General features: G+C 34.6%; 1 protein-coding gene across 1 annotated transcript in view; it reads left to right on the top strand.

Moving 5' to 3' along the window:
* LOC114025193 (solute carrier organic anion transporter family member 1B1-like) overlaps positions 1-16,015 on the top strand; it is a 59,673-nt gene that overhangs the window by 24,616 nt on the left and 19,042 nt on the right. The window contains exons 5-9 of the mRNA XM_027838534.1: positions 918-1,039; positions 1,279-1,425; positions 2,732-2,830; positions 9,438-9,683; positions 11,808-11,972. Of these exons, the coding sequence (XP_027694335.1) occupies positions 918-1,039; positions 1,279-1,425; positions 2,732-2,830; positions 9,438-9,683; positions 11,808-11,972 (779 nt within the window). The remainder of the gene's footprint in view (positions 1-917; positions 1,040-1,278; positions 1,426-2,731; positions 2,831-9,437; positions 9,684-11,807; positions 11,973-16,015) is intronic.

Below are 16,015 nucleotides of genomic sequence, written 5' to 3'. Positions count from 1 at the left end.
ATAGATAGATAGATAGATAGATAGATAGATAGATAGATAGATAGATATACTGGTTGATGAGAATTGGCTGCCAGTGCCTCCCTCCCCCACTCCCAAATTACCTTGTTTATATTTTGTATATCTTTTGTATACACTTATATGTGTACATGTTGCCTACCCTAATAAAAAGTAAAATTCTTGAGGACAGCAATTGTTTTATTTTTGCCTTTCTATGCCCAATACCTGACACATGGTAGACATAATATATTTTTGTTGATTAATTGAGTCCCATACTCATCAGTGACTCTCTTTGTCTCTTTGAAATCTCCTTCTCTTCATATTTTAGGCAAAATGGACCATATTTAATTTGCCTACATAAAACAAAGCAAATAAAATTTTGGACAGGGTATGAAACTATTTTCACTTTTCTTTCTATGGTTTTTTGTCTTCTGGTTATTGTTGACTCTACCTGGGACAACTGTGTTTCCCCCTCAATGGCTAAGTGATTATGATTTACCTTTCTGATCAACTTAATATTTAAACAGCAACTAAAATATTCCTATAATAAGCTATGTGTGTCTATGTCTTTGGTCATATTTTCATATATGTAAGGTGAAATGCACACACACACATACACACACACAAAATATACAGAAAAGGAATTGTTTTTCATCCATTCACCAGTATTCAAAGACCTCTTTTAGTCCTTAGTGTCTGGTTCTGCTATTGTTATTCCTGAGGGGCATTCCTAATCCATTGTTACCCACTAAGTCTGCAGAGAAATGGAACAGAAAATCATTGAAGTAAAGTCTATTTGAAAGTGTGTTTTGTGGAGAAAGTAGGGTATTATAAAGTTGGTTTGTAGAATGTTAGCATACACAAATTATGAATAACTTATTTTGTCAATCTTTTTTAATATTCCAAATATATTATCATAGTTACAGGTATAACTCAGTATCAAATGCTAACCCACTTGACAATTCAACAGTAACCTATGCTCCTTGCTCAACTGATGTCAATTCAGCTGGCAATAACAGATCATCCATATTATTAGAGTCAGGTAAGGACTGATGATTGTTAATGTAAAAATAAATATTTAAGAAAATGTTTCCATGTCATATGTATCTCTCTCCCCTAAGGTAAATTATTTGAGTAGGAAAATACATCTAGTACTAATTTAACCAACAAAAATAAAGTCAAATGAAAGAGATATAAACATTCATATAAATATTCAAGTAGAAAATGATGCAAATGCATTAGTATATTATGCTAAAAACTCCAAAAAATTTATGTTCAAAGGTTGCAAAAGTGAATCTGGTTCACACATGTGGATATATGTCATGATTGGAAACCTGTTACGTGGGATTGGGGAAAGTCCAATTGGACCCCTGGGACTCACATACATTGATAATTTTTCTAAAGAAGGACATTCTACTTTTTATGTGGGTAATGTACTTTTGTGATCTTTGGCCCCATTGTATCCTTTACTTCCTTTCCTTTCTTCCGGGAATGAATTCCCAGACTAAACTCCCATTCTGATGAGCTAGCTCAGATCAGTGAGAGCAGAGCTTTCCTCTTACCCTTATCCCTAAAAACCAGAAAATTTTTGTAGGAGGAGATTGTGAATATTTAAAGGATTTTATGATCACATAAGATGAAGAAATATATTGGCAGTTAAATTTACAAGGACAAAGTAACAATTTTGGTCCTGTGTGCAGATCTTATATGCAAGTCCTATATTTAGAAAAAGTTTATTTTTCAAAATTCTTCCTCACCTTCCTCCCTCATCCATATTATTTATTTTATCTGGTTTTAGCAAGCCCAATCCTGTATGGGCTGAATGTTAAATATAGTCCTAGGATTTTAAGTGATAGTAACTCAATTTCATAAGGTTTCCCAGTTTCACAAGATTTCTACAAGGTTTCTCAACCAACAAAGCCTCATTTCTTGAACTGTAGCTTTGGGTATGAAAGTCATAAGAATTAAGGAGACTACTTTTAAATTTCCATTCTTGCTCCTAGATAAATGTTTCCTGGGCCTGTAGCCTAAAAATATCTTAAAATCAACTTCTTATCCCTTATCCCCAAAAAAACCTAAGAAAGTTATAGCCTTGCTCTTGATACTGTGGATGAAAAAGGAAATTAAAGAACTAAGCTGCAGCCTTCCTGTACTAACTTTTGATAGTCATCCACCAGCATCTCCTGAAGTTGCTGATGTCAGAGATGCAGGATCTTTCCCTTAGCTTGATTCTTATTTAAGCAAATCACACAGCTCATTTGTTAATAGGTGGCTCTGTCCACTGAAAACAAATTTCCTCTATTTGCCATTGTAGACTATTCCCTGGATACCTTACTCTCTAAAGGTCAAGTGGCATAAGACCATAAGATAAATCTAGTGACCTCATGATTAAAATGGCCTTTCATTTCCCCTCCTTTGCCATTTTCATCTCTAATGTTCACATCCTTAACTGTACAGTAAATAATACCAGTGAATTTTCCGACCAATAGTATGAGTTTAGCATCACAGCATTAAAATGTGTAATAGTTATCAATGTTTTAAATCTATTCATCTTTGACTTCCCCTTCCATCAATACATTCTTTTAGTGAATATATAATTGATTTAAAGGAACAAAGAATTATTTTACAGATTTCCTATGATAATCATATAGTATTATATTCACAAAAATGACACACTGAAGATATAATAAAACTATATTACTTGGAATGATTTAATTATTTTATAATTTTTCAGGCATTTTGCATTCAATTTCAATGATTGGCCCAATAATAGGATATCTGTTGGGATCTTTATGTGCAAAACTATATGTGGACATTGGATCAGTAGACCTAAGTAAGTACAACCAGATGAAATCAATAATTCTAGAAGTTTGTTCACTGGTCATCATTCTTCCAAGGAATTAATTATCTTAAACCATTTCACAGTATCTCAATATTTTGATATAAAAATCATTTTTTCTAGTTTATAAGTAGGAAAACTATGGCAAATAGTAACAAGAATAGATTTTCAGTTCTGTGTATACATACATAACAAAACCAGTTTCAAGTAATACATTCAAATAATCATTTAGGTTTCTTAATATGTTCCCATAATTTGGAAAGTTTTTTTTTAACCTTGAACTGAGTAAGCATTTGTCTGAATAAATGGTTCTTTTGGAAAGTAAAAATCATAATAAAATTATTAATTTGTTGTTTGACAAGATGCCCAACATGTTTCATTTCAGTCTCAACTAGCTTGCACAATTTTCCCATCTATTTCATTCAAACTGAAGGATTTTATACAAATTAAGAAAATGAATAGGCTTAGATAATTTTCCCACTTAAATCTTCCTATGCAGTTTATGGTGGACTAATGAATGGAGTTAAATGAAAGGTATATCTCTTTTTCTTCTTTTAAAGTTAATGTAGAGAATAGTATCCATAAGTGAATCAAAGAAAATCAAATCAGTCTTCTCCTTTGATATGATATAGCCTGGATTATATGGATTCCTGTTTCCTCAGGGGCTCTTTTTGAAACAACTTCACATGGGATGGTCTCTAGAGCAATGCTACTAAGAACATGCAGTGATGACTCCTTAACAAGCAAGCCCTCATTCACAGGACTGACAGGCTGGGTCCATTGAGCAGAACATCCCTTTCAAAGGTCTGGGTTTTCCTTGAAGAGATACTGCCCTGGGATGCTTCTATGAGACAAACTTAGAGATTAACTCCTTTGTATCAATGTTTAAAAAAAAAGCAGTTAGCAAAATTTTGGGGGGAAGGGGGCTTTATAGTATTTTATTTTTCCAATTACATATAAAGATAGTTTTCAACATTAATTTTTATAAAAATTTGAGTTTCAAATTTTTTCTCCTTCCCTTCCTCCCAAAGCCTCAGGAAACATTTATCTAATTTGTAGCTGTGTTTGCCTTTTGTTCTCAAAGAGGACCATGACATAAGGGAGATGATGATATGATTTGCAATTGACTTTGTTTTGAGTGCAGGAGGGCTGTGCAAGGTCACCAGCCTCTCCTCCAGAGTCATCTGGGTCCAGTGGCTAGATATTCATCAGGATGACTGGAGATGGCCCAGGATGCAATGGGAGCTCATAGATTTATCTGGGAGGAAGAAGGGAAAGAAAGGCAAAGTGAGAAAGATTTAAAAGGTAGTCTCCTTAATTCTTATGGCTTTCATACACAAAGCTACCATTCAAGAAAGGAGTGTTTGTTGGTTAAGAAATCTTGTAAAAACCTTATGAAACCAAAAATGTTTCTCCCTCCCCAAGATGGCAAGCAATCTGATATTGGTTATACATGAGCAATAATGTAAACATATTTCCACATTAGTCATATTGTGAAAAAAGAAACAGAACAGAAAGGAAAAGCCAGCAAAAAAAAAAGTGAAATAGTTCTTTCTTTAGATGTGGATAATATTTTCCATCATGAGTCTTTTGGAATTGTCTTAGATCATTGTATTGCTTAGAAGAGCAAAGTCAATCAAAGCTGATCATTGCACAATGTTGCTGTTAGTGTATACAATGTTTTCTGGATTCTGCTCACTTCACCTAGCATCAGTTCATGTAAGGCTTTCCAAGTTTTTCCAAATTCTACCTGCTCATCATTTCTTATAGCACCATAATATTCCATTATATTTATATATCACAACTCTTTCAGCCACTCCCCAATTGATGGGTGCCCCGTCAATTTCCAATTATTTGTCACCACAAAAAGGGCTGCTAGAAATAGTTTTGTAGATGTAGGTCCTTTTTTCCTTTTTTATGGTCTCTTTGGGATACAGACCTGGTAGTGGTATTGCTGGATCAAAAGATATGCACAGTTTGATTGTCCTCTGAGCATAGTTCCATTAGTTTGAGCATAGTTTATTGTTTTATTTAAATTTTTTCATCAATATTCATTAGGAAAATTGATTTATAATTTTCTTTCTCTGTTTTGGCTCTTCCTGGTTTAGGTATCAGCAACATATTTGTGTCATAAAAGGAACTTGGTAGAGCTCCTTCTTTGCCTATTTTCCCAAATAGTTTATATAGTATTGGAATTAATTGTTCTTTAAATGTTTGGTAGAATTCACCTGTAAATCCATCTGGTCCTGGAGATTTTATCTTAGAAAGTTCATTGATGGCTTGTTCAACTTCTTTTTCTGAAATAGGGCTATTTAATTATTTTATTTCCTCTTTTGTTAATGTGGGTAATTTATGTTTTTGGTAAATATTTATCCATTTCACTTAGATTGTCAAACTTATTGGCATACAGTTGGGCAAAATAACTCCTAATTATTGCTTTAATTTCCTCTTCACTGGTGGTAAATTCACCCTTGTCTTTGATATATTCTTTGATATTTGATATTAGATTGACACTAGTAATTTGGTTTTCTTCTTTCCTTTTTAATCAAATTAGCCAAAGGTTATCTTTTTTATTGGCTTTTTTTTCATAAAACCAGCTCTTAGTTTTATTTATTAGTTCAATAGTTTGTTTAATTTCAGTTTTATTAATCTCTCCTTTAATTTTCAGAATTTTTAATTTGGTATTTAATTGGGGATTTTTATTTTGTTCTTTTTCTAGCTTTTTAAATTGCATGCCCAATTCAATGATCTGCTCTTTCTCTGTTCTATTCATGTAAGTATTTAGAGAGATAAAATTTCCCCTAAACACTGCTTTGGCTACATCCCATAAAGTTTGGTAAGTTGCCTCATTATCGTCATTCTCTTTGATGAAATTGTTGATTGTTCATATGAGTTGTTGTTTGATCCACTCATTCTTTAGGGTTAAATTAATTGGCTTCCAATTAATTTTTACTCTATCTTTCTATGGGTTTTTATTACACATAATTTTATTGCATCATGATCTGAAGAAGATGCATTTAATATTTCTGCCTTTCTGCATTTGATTGTGAGGTTTCTATGACCTAATACATGGTCAATTTTTGTGTAGGTATCATTTACCACTTAGAAAAATGTATATTCCTTTCTATCTCCATTCAATTTTATCCAGAGGTCTATCATAACTAACTTTTCTAAAATTCTTTTCACCTCCTTAACTTCTTTCTTATTTACTTTGTGGTTAGATTTATCTAGTTCTGAGAAGTGGAGGTTGAGATCCTCCATTATTATAGTGTTGTGGTCTATTTCATCCTGTAATTCACTTAACTTCTCTAAGAATTTAGATACTATAACCACTTGGTGCATATATGTTTAGCATTTGATATTACTTCATTGTCTCTGGTACCTTTTAGTAAAAAGTAGTTTCCTCCTCATATCTTTTAATTGGGTACATTTTTGCTTTTGATTTGCCTGAGATCTAGATTGCTACCCTTGCTTTTTTTTTTTACTTCAGCTGAAGCATAATATGTTCTACTTCAGTCTTTTATCTTTACTCTGTGTGTGTGTCTCTGTTTTAAATGTGTTTCTTATAAACAACATATTGTAGGATTCTGGTTTTTAATCCATTCTGCTATTCATTTTTGTCTTATGGGAGAGTCCATCCCATTCACATTCACAGTTATGATAACTAACTCTATATTTCCATCCATCCTATCTCCCCCTTTTTTTATAATTTTCCTTCTCCTTTCATCTTGTCTCTTCTCACCAGTGTTTTCCTTCTGAGCACCACCTCCCCCAATATACTTTCTCTTCTATCATCTGCTCCCCTCACTTTTCTTTTCCCTTTCCCCTTCTACTTCCCTGTAGGGTAAGATAGATTTCTCTACCCAACTGAGTGTGTATGTTATTCCCTCTTTGAACCAAATATAATGAGAGTAAGGTTCAAACAATGCTCAACCCCTTCCTTCTTTCCCTGTACTGTAATAAATCATGCCTCTTCTCCGGATATAATTTACCCCATTCTGCCTCCCCCTTTCCAGGGCTGGCAGTTTGTTTACTGCACTGAGGCTGGTGGCCTCCAAGCTGGCCTGCTGTGCCACTGGCCTGCTGAGCCAGAACTGCCAGACCTCAGTTGCTGATCTATGCTGTGGCTAAGAGCCTCCCACTGGCTTGTCCAGACAATGCCTACACTGGGCTGCCTTCCCCTTTTATCCAAGTGAGACAGACTTTTCCTGAAGTCCTTCTATGTTATCTTGGGCTGTAAATTGTTTCACTATATCTTTTCATGGACTCTGTCACTCCACAATACTTTTAGAGGCTTGATTTAATGTTATTTCTGAGGGAAACTGGGGAGAGCTCAGTCAACTTCCTGGCATCTCTCCACCATCTTGGCTCTACCCCCCAGATAGTAAATCTTAGACCAATATAAGTTCTCAGATAGATTCCTCTGTCTTCTGATCCCAGAGTTCAGGAGGGTAAAACTAAATACTTGTTAGTAGGTTGTTGATGAGTTGATCCAAAACATATTTACTTGCTATAACATTTTTCCTGTGGTATATATCAATGTACAAAAAACAATTATTTCCAAAAAAAATTGACCAAGTTATTTTACATATGGTTTAAAGGAACTTGTTCACTAGTGATTAATCTTGGGCAATCCAGATCATCTGACTTCTAGTTCCAAGTTAACTAAATTCAATGTGTATCCTTAAGCAACTACTGTGTGCACAGCACTGTGCTAGATGATGGGGAAGATACAAAATTAAGCTAAAATATTGTCACTGACCTCATAGGATTCATGGACACTATGGTATAGCTGTTATAGAAATCATTAGTTGGTGGCTATTTCTCTGTGATAAGCTTCTATAAACCTAGTGAAACTGGTCCTTGGTAAGCAGAAAAATATTCCTTCAATGGGCTCTAAATTGAAGAACTTTTGGCTTGGTAGAATTTTCCAGTGATGGTATGGCTATTAAGAGTCCTGGGTCATCATGATGAATATTTAGAGCAGGATGAAACCTGAGTGTCTGTCATATTGTGATCCACTTTTCAAGTGTGATATGGGTGTAGTATTGATTATGCATTCCAGAGCTAATTATTACTTTCATAACAAAAACTTGATTCTTTCCAGATGACTAATATTGATCAAGCACATAATATGATTCTAATAAATATTTATTGATGATACTTGTGCTTAGGAAATTTTGCTTCATTTCCTGTCTTTGGGAAGGACATTTAACTGTGTGTTAGAAAATGTGCTTTCTACCCCCAAACCTATATGTGTGTATGTATATGTATATGTGTATGTATATATGTTATGTATATGTGTGTGTGTGTGTATAATCACCCTGGGAGAGCCAATCTCTAGACTCAGTTTGGTAACCTCTAGTGAGTTAAACTAGGTAATCTCTAAAGTCTCTTCTGGCTCTAAAATTCTTATGACTCCTCCCATATTATAGAGGGGGAAACATTTATCTACAAATAATTAATTTCTGGATAACTAATTTTAGCATTATTATTAGCCCCCTGGAACAATCAAATCTTAAGGACAGCATCCTTGTCTTTAAGTAAACAAATGGTTTTAAATACTTTGTGGAGAGGAGTTGGCATATTAGGATTCTATCACAAGTTGAATACTGGGGATGCAATGGGTCTGGATTCAGGAAACATGAATTCTACATCCAGTTCCAACACTATGTGACCCAGATTCAAATGTTTCATCTCCATAAATTTTCTCATATATATAAATTAGGGATAATAATATTTATACTCTGAGCTTATAAGGATTATTGTGAGAAAGGCACTTTCTAAACATTAAAGACATTGGAAGAGAGGTAAGGGAATTTGCCATACTTGATATTAAATCAGTACAGGGAATCTTTGTGAAAAAATTCTGATCAATTCAGATCAGAAACTGTTCTTCAATTTATAATCTGTGAAGGTTGCCAAAGGCACTGTGAAATTGTGATTTAGCTAGGGTCATAGTCAATATACATCTGACTTTTAGATCAGGAATAAACTATGATGTACTACATTTCTAAAGTAAATCAATGTATTATTATACATTTAATTCAATGATGTAGTTAGAGTAGGTCTTAAAGGTTCATTCCATCTTCAAGAATATAAAATTCCATGCCATAAATTGGTATTTGTTCCCCACTCCACCCCACCCAAGCCTTTTAGGGATGAAAGGTTTAGCTTCCAATTAGCTTGAACCTCAAACACTTGAAGACAGGGTCTGGGCTTAATTTCATCTTTGTATTCCCAAATTTGATAAATTGTTATTACAGCACAGTTGCTTGCACATAGTAGGTTATCAATGTTTGTTGTTCTATGTTGTGTTGAAATGAATTTTATAAATAGAATTATTCACCTCTATTCCCATAGGATTTTGATCTATTAAAGTTTTATTAGTATTAATTATTTCTCATCAATTCCACTGTTTTTCGTGTTCCTCACTAATCTATTTTTAATCTTTAATTCTGTTGTGTGAATAAGTTTTCTCATTGGATGAAGATAAATGGAATGATTTAAACTTCAGTGAGAGTAAGTGGTAGCAAATCTTGAAATAACACATGTCCACATTGTAACTTTTTAATTGATTTTTAAAATATTTTTATCATAGGTACTATAACAATTAACCCAAATGATTCCCGTTGGGTTGGTGCTTGGTGGCTTGGCTTTCTTATAGCAGGAGTGCTTAATGTTGCTTCTGGGATACCATTCTTTTACTTTCCTAAGAATCTGAAGAAAGCAAGAAAGCAAAGTACAGGTCCAATACCTTTGGATGCACCCAGTACCAATGAAAATGTAAGCCAAAAGTTGAATTTTAAAGATTCTGAGCAAGCAAAGAAGACTGATGGTTTGGCAGGTGAGTAGTTCAAAAATGTAAATAACTCTCATTGGACTGTGCACACTAAGATGAACAAAGACTGTCCTCCTTTACACTTAATTTAAATATCAATAAAATTTCAATGTAGAAAGCCCAGTATCATAATGATTTCCAAAATTAGATCTTCTAGCTATGATAGTTTATTTGAGGTGCGTATTGAAATTTATTTGAATGTGTGTGACAAGTGGAAATAGAGTGGGAAAATTCATGTTTTCATTGAATAGCTGGAGAGTAAGAAAAATAATTATTCTCACTGAGTGTGTAATATACACACAAAAGATAGAACAAATGGTCTTGGAGCTGAAAGGAACTTTAAGATGATCTAATACAGTCTTCATTTCATAAATGAGAAAACTGAGGTACAAAGGGTTAAAAATGGTTTCTCTAAAGACACAAAGAATTAGTGGCTAAGCCAGGACAAGAATTCAAGTCACAAGCTAAAAGGAAAAATGGATAAAGAATTGTTAAATTGTAGGTTATAGATTGCCTTAAATGCTAGAAAAAGCTTTACCCTGTGTCCCCTCCCCTGCTCCAATATGTTTCTCTTTTATGTAAATTTGTTGAAGCCAAGGGAGATATATTTTGTTTAAAATATACAAAAGTATACATATATGTATAATATATATTTATTCATTGGATCATAGAATTTAGAGTCGAAAGGGATTGTAGATGTCACCTAGTTCCACCCCATAATTTTAGAGATTAGGAAACTGAGGATCCAAGGGAGGAAGTGACTTGCCCAAGATGACACATGGTAGAATTTGATTCAAATTCAGGTTCTCTGACATTAAATCCAGGGGAAATCATAAAACATTTCTAGGTACAGTTTGATTTAATTTAACCTCTAATTTCTCTGACCATAGTCCATATATTAACCTCTATGGACAAATTTAGGGGAATCCAAGTGGCAGAGTGGATAGATTGCCAGCCTGGAGTCAGGAAGACTTATCTTCCTGAGTTTAAATCTGGCCTCTGACACTTACTAGCTGTGTGACCCTGGGCAAGTCATTTCACCCTGTTTGCTTCAGTTCCTCATCTGTAAAATAAACTGGAAAAGGAAATAACAAACCACCCCAGTATCTGCATTGAGAAAATCTCAAATAGGGTCACAAAGAGTTGGACATGACTAAAAAATTACTGAACAACAATATGGATAAATTTTGCTTAGTCCAAATCATTATTCCTTTCCCTGTACATTTCCCAAACACCAATATCTTTTAAAAAATATCAGATCCCATAGTCCTTGTACCTTGTTCCAGTTGTAATTATCCAAATGTATCTCCCCCTGCTCCTGCTCTTTTCCCTTTTCTCCCCAACCCACCTGCTACACACACAGACATACATGTTGGACAATCTTTGCCAAGGACGCTGTGCATCTGGCTGTTTTAATGTTAGCATAATAGTGGATGACCACATGGCATTGAACCATTGTATGAGGGTTTTGATTGGGCTATAGTGTATTTCCAGTGATCAAGAAGTAAAAAAATCAAGGAAATGTATACCACCCAATCAAGGGGAACCAGTCATATGGTGAGCACAAGCTATGAAAAGTCAACATGCTGTACTAGGATCCATAAAATGCAAAATAACCCAGAGGAAAGCCAGGAGTGCATTGGCTTAACCCTCTGTGGAGGAGCTAGAAAAGAACATGACCAGAAGCTCACAGAATGAGAAAGCCTCCCACAATAGACACTATATTGGTGACAGGAATATCAACATAAATAAAATCATAGATCTATGGAAATATTGAACAAGTATTGCAGTAATAAGCAATACATTGTCACCATTCAACTGACTACCCTCTGAGAAATGACAGAAATATCCAATGAGGCAGCATCATATTGCAACGAGAACAATGGATTGAATAAGGAGAGCTAGATTTTAAAAACCATTATGACATTGAGCAAATTATGTCACCTCTGGACCCCATTTTTGTCATCTATAAAATGAGATAGCAATGATGATTTTCTAAATCTAGCATTCTATGATTAATTGTTTTTATCCAAAAGTCTAATATATACCCACCAATATAACAATATAAATGTATACATATTTCTTGAATATACTTATCTTTTATCCCAAAAAGTTTTTTTTTTCTTCTAGGTTTTTTCCACTCTTTGAAATGTATCATTACTAACCAGATATACATTTTGTTCTTGATTTCAACATTGATGACTGTTAGTAGTTTTATTGGAAGTATTACCTATATTCCAAAATATTTAGAACTGGAGTATGATGTGTCCATGTCTAAATCTAACTTTCTTATGGGTAAGTCTTGCTATTTGACTTTTATTATATCACTTACAGAGAACCATTGCTTATTGAGTAAAATTTAAACTTCTTTCCTTAATATTCAAAATTATCCAAAATGTGTCACCACCCTATCTCTCTAACTTTATCTCATGTTACTCCTTTCCAAAAAGTTTATGTTCTAGATCGAATATATAATTCTCTTCCTAACATTTTTGCACTACCCTTTCTCTGTGTCTTTACTCTATCCCTTCCCTATATTTGTAATATCCTCCTTTCCCCATTTAAATGCATTAAATTCCAACTTGTCCTTTAAAGTTCAACTCAAATGCCACTTGCTATATGAAGCTTGATCTCTTTGGTCAGTAATGACCTCCTAGCTCCAACCTATTAGTTTCCATTTTATACTTCCATGATTCATTTACATGATACTGTACAGTATAGGTATCTATATTATTGCCTCATTCCCATAGTAGACTTTAAACTGCATGAAGGCAGGGGCATCATTTTATCTAAATGTTGCATATTACTTTCATATAGAAAGTACTTAATAAGCATTTGTTGATTTAATGAACTACAAAAGGAATCAAATTACTCCACAACCAACTCCCTTCACTCTTCTATATCTTTATATCCATCATCTTTTTCCCTAGAGTCTACTGCCATGCCTGAGACTCCTATATCTTTACAAATCCCTCACTAGACCCTACCATCCTCTTAACCTGTTTGTCTTACAACTTTCTTCCCCTTTATAGATAAACTCCTAGGGGGGAATAACTGTCTACACTTGTTGACTCCATGTCCTCTCCTCTCACTTGCTTCTCAAACCTCTGCAATATGGCTTCTGATCACATTACTCAGCTAAAACTGCCCTCTCCAAATTTATCAGCAATGTTTTCATGACCAAATTTGGTAGCTTTTCCCAAGTCCTCATCCTTCTCAACCTACCAGTAGCATGTTTACCACCTTAAAATCCTAATGACACTATTTGCTATCTCTTTCTGTCTCTCTCTCTTCCTCCTCCTCCCTCTCCCCTTCTCTTTCTATGTTTCTTAACTAGTTTTCATTCTTTTTTGTTGGTTCATTATGCATAAAATTCTCTCATTTGTGGGGATGGCCCAAGGCTCTTTTGTATCCTATTCTCTTGTCTCTATATATCCTGGGTTTAATTATCCTCTCTGTGTAGATGGCTCCCAGACCTATACATCAAGTTCTAGTCTCTCTCCCAAGCTTTAGTTGTATATCTCCATCTTCCTATTGGTTATTCTAAACTGAGTATTCCACAAAGACCTTAAATAGAGTAAGAACAAAATGAAATGCATCATTTTTATCCCAAAACCACTTCTCTAGCAAATTATTTTTGTTAAGGCCACCATGATCTCAAGTATCCAGGCTCACAAGCTTAGCATTATTCTTGACTACTCACTCTCCTTCACTCTATATATCCAGTTAGTTATAAAACTTCTAATTTCTGTCACTACAGTATCTTTTGTATCTCTATTCACATAAATAAGACACTAGTTTAGGCTTTCATCTTCTCTGGCCTGAGTTATTTCAGGTACCTATTATTTGGTCTTATTGTAATAATATTGTAGCAATATCTATCTCTCCGCCCCAATCTACCTTTCAAACACCTGCCAAAAGTGACTTTCCAAATAGGGCAGGGGGAAGATAGAACGCAAGAATTAATTAGGTTCTTACAGAATGGCAGGCGCTATGCTAAAGACTTTACATATATTATTTCATGTGATCCTCACATCAATACTATGGGGTAAGCACTACTATTATCTTTAAATAATCAGATATATCTTTATAAATATCTTTAAATAATCTTTAAATCAGAAAAAAAACTGAGGGAAACATAAGTAAAGTAACTTACCCAGGGTCACACAACTACTAAGTGTATGATACTAGATTTGAACTCAGATCTTCCCAATTGCAGGCACAGTACTCTGTCCATTGTGCCACTTAGTTGCCTTAGGAAGATCTAACAAGGTCATCTCTCTATGCAATAAATACCCAGTAGCTTCCTATTGCCTCTAGGATCAAATGTAAACTACTCTGTATCTTCTCTTTTCATCTTCATTGTACATATGCATTCCACAATCTATGGTTCAACCAAACTGGATGTCTCTCTTTTCCTTTGCACTGGCCATCACCCAAGACTGTAATGCACTTCCTATTCACCCTCAGCTCAAGAAATCCTTTGTTTCCTTCAAAACTCAGCTCAAATATCATGTCTTACATAAATTCTTTCTTGATTATCTCAGCAATTAGTACCCCTCCAAAAAAAAAATTCTTTTCTTTTTGTGCTTATATTTTGTATACACTTAAATTATGTATCTTGTCTTCTCTAATAGAATGTAAACTTTTAGGAGAGAAGCTATGTCATTTTTATCTATGATTCCTTGGTACTCACTACATTCTTTTTCATATGATTTGACCCTAATAAATGTGCTTTGTTTCATTATAGTTTTGAAGGCAATATAAAATATTTCACCTCAAAGAATACATCCTGAAAAGTTGTGGGGAAAATGCAATTTTTATATTGAACTAGATAACTATTTTTATGATGAAATCTTTATAAAATCATTCTGTAAAGTGCTAAGTTGTTTGCCATTCAAATATTCACCTTCTAAATTATGTATTTTTTAATCAGGAAATACTTATGCTTCAAAAAATGAAAAGCTTCCAAAAGTTGTATTCTTTATGACACACTACCCATGCTCACACACACATACAGTATTAAAGAACAATTTAAGCATTTCTTTCAAATATAATGTTTGTTTCTTTAAATACAATCTGTTTCTATCTATGAACAGTTTCATTACAAAATTTATTTTTATTAGTAGTTTCAGATACATTGAAAGAGTTTACTGTTCTCATGGTTGGAATGGCCATGAGCTATGATTGTTGTTGTTGTTGTGCAGTTGTGTCCAATTCTTCATGACCCCATTTTGGGGTTTTCTTGGCAAAGATACTGAAGTGATTTGCCATTTCCTTCTCCAGCTCCCTTTGTAGAAGAGAATTAAGGCAAACAAGGTTAAGTGAGTTGCTCAGAGTTACACAACTAGTAAGTGTCTGAAGTTGGATTTGAATTCATGAAAATGAGACTTCCTGATTCCAAGCCCAGTATTCTATATACTGTACCACCTAGCTACCCAGCAATGGGATATATAAATGGTAATACATTGGTGAGATTAATTAAAAACAACAACAAAAAAAAATGTAGACCAATTCTGCACCTACTTCATTGTAGTAAAAAGAGAGCTTAATTGCAAAAACAAAGTGTTGAGCAAGTCACATGACCAACAAGCTAGAGGACCAGACATTTTTTCTGATGCTCACAACCTCTCAAATGTCTTCAAAGCAGACATTATGTGTCAATGGTACAGCAACTTTAATGTCTCCATAGTCTGGGAAACCAAACCAAAATGATCATTAAAAAAAAAAAACTCCTTGAACTCATGCTCACTCAGTACTCCCTGCTATGCTACCCACCAGCTACCATCAATAAGGTTGCATGAGGTGTCCAAATTCATCAGCCTACAACAAAACAAATCCCACACTTTGGTCACCTTCCTCCACCACCACCACTGCCTTTCCAGGGCCTTTGAGACCCCAACTCCAAATTGCAAAATTTTGTTGATGTCTCAATAACCAGTATTATGTGCTGCAAAAGATCTCTACAGGATAATGGAGGTGCAAAGGGAAAGGGACAAGACACATGTTTGGCCTTGAAAATAGAGCCCAACCCCATCCCCCCTTCTCCTAGGGATGAAAGATCTAAACTCCAGAATCAACCCAGCCTGCTATGGCACAAATATGGCAGCACTCTGAATTTCTGGACCGGAGAACTAAGGTCTGGATGCTATGGAGGGGTGCAGGTGTTCAGGGCAAGTGCTTTGTGGTACTCCATTAAGCCTAAAGGAAAGTAGTATCAGTTCTGTCCCCTAAACATCATTTGGGGCAAAGACCTAGGCTGGTGGACCCTGAATGCTAAGTGTGGGAGGAAACTGAGATGCTTGAGATCTAGTCCCATGGGAAACCACCATCAGAAG

Source organism: Vombatus ursinus, unplaced genomic scaffold (genome assembly GCF_900497805.2).
Source record: "Vombatus ursinus unplaced genomic scaffold, bare-nosed wombat genome assembly UNPS02014830.1, whole genome shotgun sequence".
Lineage (NCBI taxonomy): Eukaryota > Metazoa > Chordata > Mammalia > Diprotodontia > Vombatidae > Vombatus > Vombatus ursinus.
Note: the sequence above shows the minus strand (reverse complement) of the source record. Positions and strands in the feature narration are given on the sequence as shown.